The 6,000-nt window shown below is 44.2% G+C and overlaps 1 protein-coding gene across 1 annotated transcript in view; it reads right to left on the bottom strand.

Annotated features, from left to right (window-relative positions):
- roraa (RAR-related orphan receptor A, paralog a) overlaps positions 1–6,000 on the bottom strand; it is a 55,586-nt gene that overhangs the window by 9,542 nt on the left and 40,044 nt on the right. The window contains exons 3-6 of the mRNA XM_015035669.1: positions 4,857–4,998; positions 2,611–3,006; positions 1,785–1,906; positions 1,537–1,669 (exon numbers count right to left, since the gene is read on the bottom strand). Of these exons, the coding sequence (XP_014891155.1) occupies positions 1,537–1,669; positions 1,785–1,906; positions 2,611–3,006; positions 4,857–4,998 (793 nt within the window). The remainder of the gene's footprint in view (positions 1–1,536; positions 1,670–1,784; positions 1,907–2,610; positions 3,007–4,856; positions 4,999–6,000) is intronic.

Genomic DNA, 6,000 nt, shown 5'->3' with positions numbered 1-6,000 from the left:
CAGAGCCCGCGGGGAAAGACAGAAACAAAAAGCCGAAAATTTTTTTTCTCCCCCCCCCCCCCCGTAACATCAGGCAGAGGTGCAAAACACATGATTATGCTTTGTGCTAATCTTCCGAAATACAAGGAAACAACTGCTTTGAAATGCGCCCGCTGGCAGATGAGAATAAAAACTGCCTCCGCAGATGAAAACATCATCGATAGAAGGCTATTCTATCCAGAGAGTCAAATTTGACGAAAATAGGTAGTGATGCCACTCTTTCGTTCAGATGCTTTTTTTTTTTTAAGCTGCAAAGCTATTTATTAGATGGTGCAATCTGCACAACTTGATGGGAGAGAACACAGAGGAAAGAAGTACGCAACTGTACTTCTTATTGACACAGCTGAAAAAAAATGTGTAGAAAGCCTCGAGTAAATGTATCTTGCATTGCTGCAACAGCCTTGCACACTGAAAATTTCAGAAAATACATCTTAGTACATTTACACAGAGAGAAAAGCAAAAATAAAAATCACTGATGCTACACAATATCTCTAGTAGTTCCTTTGAAACATTTTTATAGTTTTCAGAATGTCTAGGGGTTGTTTTCTTGAATAATCCTTAAATTTGTGTTTTCTTGGGGTAACATGGAAACAGTGGCTAAGAACAGTGGAACGCTTTTCTTAGCAACTGTTCAAGATGGGAAAGAATAAAGAACACAACATTCAGGAAAAGGCTGATGTGTGTTTATCTTCATAAATCAGAAAGTCCTGTCAGACAACCTAACTGTACCTAAAGCTACACTCAAGGAAACAATGAAACACTTTTATAACTAGATACCAGACAACAAATCTGGAGGGGTAACCACGTTTTTGAAAAATCTACAGAAAATATGCACCAGAAACAATAACTACCCTACTCCATGGCTATTTCAGTTCAGAAAACTAAATCCTGTGAGGTAAGCTTGAGAAAAGAGAGCATAAGAGAGGACTCTGGAGGATGTAGGGAGACCAAGCAAAGAGAAATGGATTTCTCTCGGTTTGCTCCAACTTTGTGAGAAAGTTGGAGCAGTGCTGTCCTGTCAGCAGAAGGAGATTAAGAGGAATTTATTTTAAGGCTTTTTACTCGTCTTTTCCAGGGGTTCGAATAAGTGTGGATGGCACTGTGCATCTGCATAAATACAGGGGACTTTATCAGAGCAGCTCGAAGAGACAGCCTACATTTCTGGGGGAAAAAAGCGGGCAAAAAAAATTTAAAAAAATAAAATAAAATAAATATCGGCAGCTAGACTGATGGGTTTTATCAGAACTCTGGAACGGATGACTTATCTAACGCAGCGTCCGCCTTTGCTGTGTATGCAGCGAACAGTGCAAACGCAGAAAGAGGCAGAGTCAGGCTGGGGTGGGGTTCTCCTGTCTGTGACACTGTCTGTGCGTGTGAAGAAGAGGAGCTTTGTGCAGTCAGGTCAGCTACGCCCCCGTGACAACGGCGGAGCGGGGCTGGCGGAGGTGAGCCGAGGTGAGTTTGACGGCAGCAGGCCATGTTGACAGGCTGTCATACCTGCTTTCAGCAGCACTATCTGATCGTTCTGACACAGCTCCATGAAGCCGTCGATGCGCTTGGCAAACTCCACCACATACTGAATGGCCTCTGTTATTTTGATAGCACACAGCTGCCACATGACTTCCCGGGGCTGAGGAACGAGATAGGACAGAGAATGGGTTATCTGCCGTAAAACAATGGTTTTGATAATAGCTGCAGCTGCTACAGAAAAGCGCAGCACCGAGCCGGACGGACGGACGCCTTACCTTGCTCTGGTAGCTCTCCACCTCTTCCTGAAGGAAAGCCTGCCAGGTCATCTGCTGCAGCTCCTCTCTCAGGTACTGACATGTCTCCATGTGTGACTTTGAGATGTTCTGGGCGAGGTGCTCTGGAAGACAATCATCATCATGACCAACCCAGATGATTTCAGCCAAGATCTGGGTGCTACACACAGACGGAGCTATGTGAAAGTGAAGACTTCACTGCTCACTGATGAGATGTGCCACAGGAAAAGAAGATTTATTTACTGAGCTCTAATGAAGAACGAAGGATTTGGGGGGTGGGGGGGGGTGAATACACATGTTTTTTTTTTTTTTTTTGGGGGGGGGGGGGGGGGGGGGGAAGCTTGTTGACATTTCCTTATACTGCCTGCAGGAAGCTCATAGCTTAAGGTTGAGGCGAAGCCAATCTAGTTATGACACAAATGCATGGAAAAGGGAGGGGGAGGGGCGCCATGTTACTCACTGAAACAAAGGTCACGTTTTTTTTTTTTTTTCTCTCAGAGAAATATCGGGTATAAGAATTTAAATGGTTTTGAAAACACATCTGTTAAAAGGAGTTCCGAGGCACAAGGGAGCCTAAAAAAATGATTTCCCCAGACGCCTGCCCTGCTGGATCCCGATTGGCCCTAATTAATGGAAACTAATTACAAAAAAAAGAGGCTCTTTTAATGAGTGTTGGAGATGAGTCTCCAACCTCCTGCTATTTTAAGCAACCTTTGTGTCGTTTGCCCCACGGTTGAGTTGTTCTACCCCCCTCCTTCGTTTCACTGTCTCTCCTTTAACCTCTTCCTTCCTTTCGCCTGCTCCTTACCTAGTTCAGCCATGGAAACGGTGGGGGAGGTCTCGCCGTTGGTGAAGGAGCAGTAGGGAAAGAAGCCAGAGCCGGGGGCAAAGTCGCAGATGGGCTCCGGCTTGATGCCGTTGATGTCTAAGCCTGACTGGTCAGGGGACGGCTGGATGTCTAGGTAGAAGCTGCTGACCGCCGAGTCGGGCTTGCTGCCATCAGGAGTGTGGCCGTCCATGTAGCCGCTGAGGTCATCGTGTAGCTCCGTTAGGCCGTTGGCTGAGAGGCCGTAGCTGGGTGTGAGCGGCTCTGCCTCTCCGGGCTGCTGTTGGTGGTCTCGCTGCTGCTGCTGCAGCCGGTGCTTCTGGACCTCAGCGTACAGGCTGTCTCGCTGCTTCTTTGACATGCGGCCAAATTTCACCGCTGGTGCAAAAAGGACAAAAAGGAAAAGTATGAAAATCAAGTGAAAGTGGATTAAAATGCTAAACTAAAATGAACCACACAAAATAAAATTAAGTTGAGTAGAATTTTAAACATATATGTTATTTGGAAAAATGTGTACTGATAGGCATTTATGAATCATTAAATGAGGTTCATTTTCTAACTCTACGCATATAGTTTGTTATGGTAACTAAATCTAGAAAGCTTTAAAGATGCTCCAATAATCACTTGGCCAGAGATCAGAATCAGACCACTTTTCTTTGATCAGCAGGTCAAATACAAAAGAATAAAATGTTTCAATCCTGACGCATCAGAGCTAATAATGTTCAATAAAATATTGACATAAAACAATAAGTAAATCTCTGTAGTTCAGGACAACCGGCTGATGTAGTGGGGCACACTCTGTAAGTCAGGAGGTCACAATATGCATGTGTGTGTGTGGGTTTATGTGTACACTACGTAGGTATCTATGCAAATAAATATATGCAGCGGGACAGGGAGGAGAGTAAGCATAAAGGCTCGCATAAGGTTCAGAGTCACCTTCTTTCAGTCAAAACACACACCTGTGTAAGTGTGTCTGCATGAGAGATGAACTGTACAAACAGTACTCACTTACTTCTGTGTTCTTTCACATACATGACGGTATATGTGCATGTACATGGGGCGGGGTCTACAAGTGTACAAGTGCACTGAAGATTTTCACTTCAAATCTGTGAAATCGTGCTTTAGTGAAAAAACACATCGGACGTCTGCTGTGTTCAAGCAGAGCCTCCTCAGCTCAGTCTAGTCTGGACCTGCCTGACAAAGAAAGACACAAACGCCCACCTAGGGGCTCCCAATTTTGCATCCCGGCTACAGCGGCAATAACAACACCCTCTAACAACTTCCTGTTTTATGAAAACAAGGTTTCCATTACGGCAACAACTGTCCCACCGCCGGCGCATAATGGACATTATCAAGATATGTTCCCACATGCTCAAATCAAGTCGATGATTTCTCTGTGGACAGCTGGGCAGCTAATGGCACTGCCTTGCAGTGTTCAGAAACACTGCTCTCCACACTTATTGATATCCCAAATAATGATGTGTCAAATCATTAAAACATAATTACACACTGAAAATCAAGAAGAAAAAAAGAAACTGATCTAACATCTATGCAAGTACATTTAGTCAGAGGGTGAAAAAACATGTTAGAAATATTTGTTTTATTTTTCTTTTAATAATTACTGGTGCCAATATTCTCTGTGTGCCTGATTGGTTCTAAAAAAACAAAATTAAATGTACTAATTTTATTTATGCTTTACTTTTTTTAAGATGATCAGGAGGAATATGTAACTTCCTGTTTACATGAGGTATATACACGAGGTGGCACAGAGGTCCATATTTCTTAGAAAGAGGAATGAAAAGAGGACAGACCATTCCAGACAGTCAGATGTATATTGATCTCAATATGTCATACATTTTACTCACCTAAACCTTCCTCTATCTAAAATCAGGGAAGCAGTTAAAAATCTTCAAATAAATATAACTGCAACGAGTTAGGATTGTAAAAGCCCAAAAAAAAAAAAAAAAAAAAAACTCTCATGGACAACTCCATCAGAGAAAAGCCTCTTTAAGTTACAAAGATAAAATAAAAGGCTTAGAAACATATAGTTTATACTAGAATTACAGTTTAGAAAGCGACTCATTTGTAATTCACAACATCTGCCCCCAACTTCGTCATGAGCAGATTTTACACAAACAGGTGCCTGAATGTGAGCCCTTCGCCTCTCGGTACCTTTGCCATCCGTTGCACCCACCTGTCGATTCCCCTCCCGTAAAACAACAACTCACCATCTCGTGACATTCCCACTGCCAGGCACTTCTGCAGCCTGCAGTGCTGGCAGCGGTTGCGGCTGGTGCGGTCGATCAAGCAGTTTTTCTGACGGGGGCAGGAGTACGCTGCATTGCTCTGCTGACTCCTCCTGAAGAAGCCCTGCATGGGGAGAGGGACACGGGGAAAATACGCCTTAGGTTTGCTGAACGGGCCTCCGCGGCCGCAAACGCTCATTCTGGCACCTCAGAAGGGGGATCATTTTTATGTCTTCATTGTGCTCTAGCGCTGACAAGATTTATTGCAGTCTGGCGGGGATGTACTGTACTCCCCAGTGGTGATATTTTCATTTTACTGCTTGCAAATTGAAATGCAACAAAAAAACTACTGCGGTGGTATTTTCCTGACTTCTTTGCTGGCATTTAAAGAGCGCTGTATATCCACCAGCGTGTACAACACGACGGCGGCGTGTTTTTGGGTAGCGCATGATAACAACGCCTGGCATTTCTCTTCAGTGGCGTTATTAGTGTTGATTAATGCAGCACAGGCATGTGCAAGGCTAAAGGATTGCAAACGCACACCAACTGGATTCCTCATCCTTTGACTTAATGAATTGATTCCAGCACATCATTAACATGCCCCACTCTACTGCTCCACACACATATGTCTTAATTAGCTGCTCATTGGCTGTTTAATTACAAGAAAACAGCTGACAGCTGCCAAGTTGCTTTATAATGGAAGCCATTATGGAAACAGAGTAAAACTGCCAGTGACAAGTAGCACTCCTTAATAATGCAATGATTTATGGTCCAAACTTTTGTACTCGCACGTACCATTAAAGGCCTTTCTGCCTGTGGACTAATTAGCAATCATTAAAGATAGATTTCAGCAGTTTATTTTTTAGCGTTTTATCCTTTCCAGGATCTGTGTGTGTGTGTGTGTGTGTGAGTGAGAGGGAGAGGGAGAGAGGGGTGCTGGGAAGAAGAGCTGAAAGGAGCCTCTTTTGGTCCCCCCCCCCCAAATCACACACATGCACGCGCGCACACACACACACACACACTCACACCGGCGCAAACAGCAAAAGGTGGAGGCTGGCTGAGGAATGCTAATGATGTGCTCGGTGACGAGCACGAGGGGGGACAGGAATACACTCTGTGCACAAAT

The sequence above is a fragment of the Poecilia latipinna genome, unplaced genomic scaffold (assembly GCF_001443285.1).
Source record: "Poecilia latipinna isolate Pla-1442-1.1 unplaced genomic scaffold, P_latipinna-1.0 Scaffold344, whole genome shotgun sequence".
Taxonomy (NCBI): domain Eukaryota; kingdom Metazoa; phylum Chordata; class Actinopteri; order Cyprinodontiformes; family Poeciliidae; genus Poecilia; species Poecilia latipinna.
The sequence above is the reverse complement of the archived record's forward strand: the minus strand, read 5'-3'. Positions and strand labels throughout refer to the sequence as shown.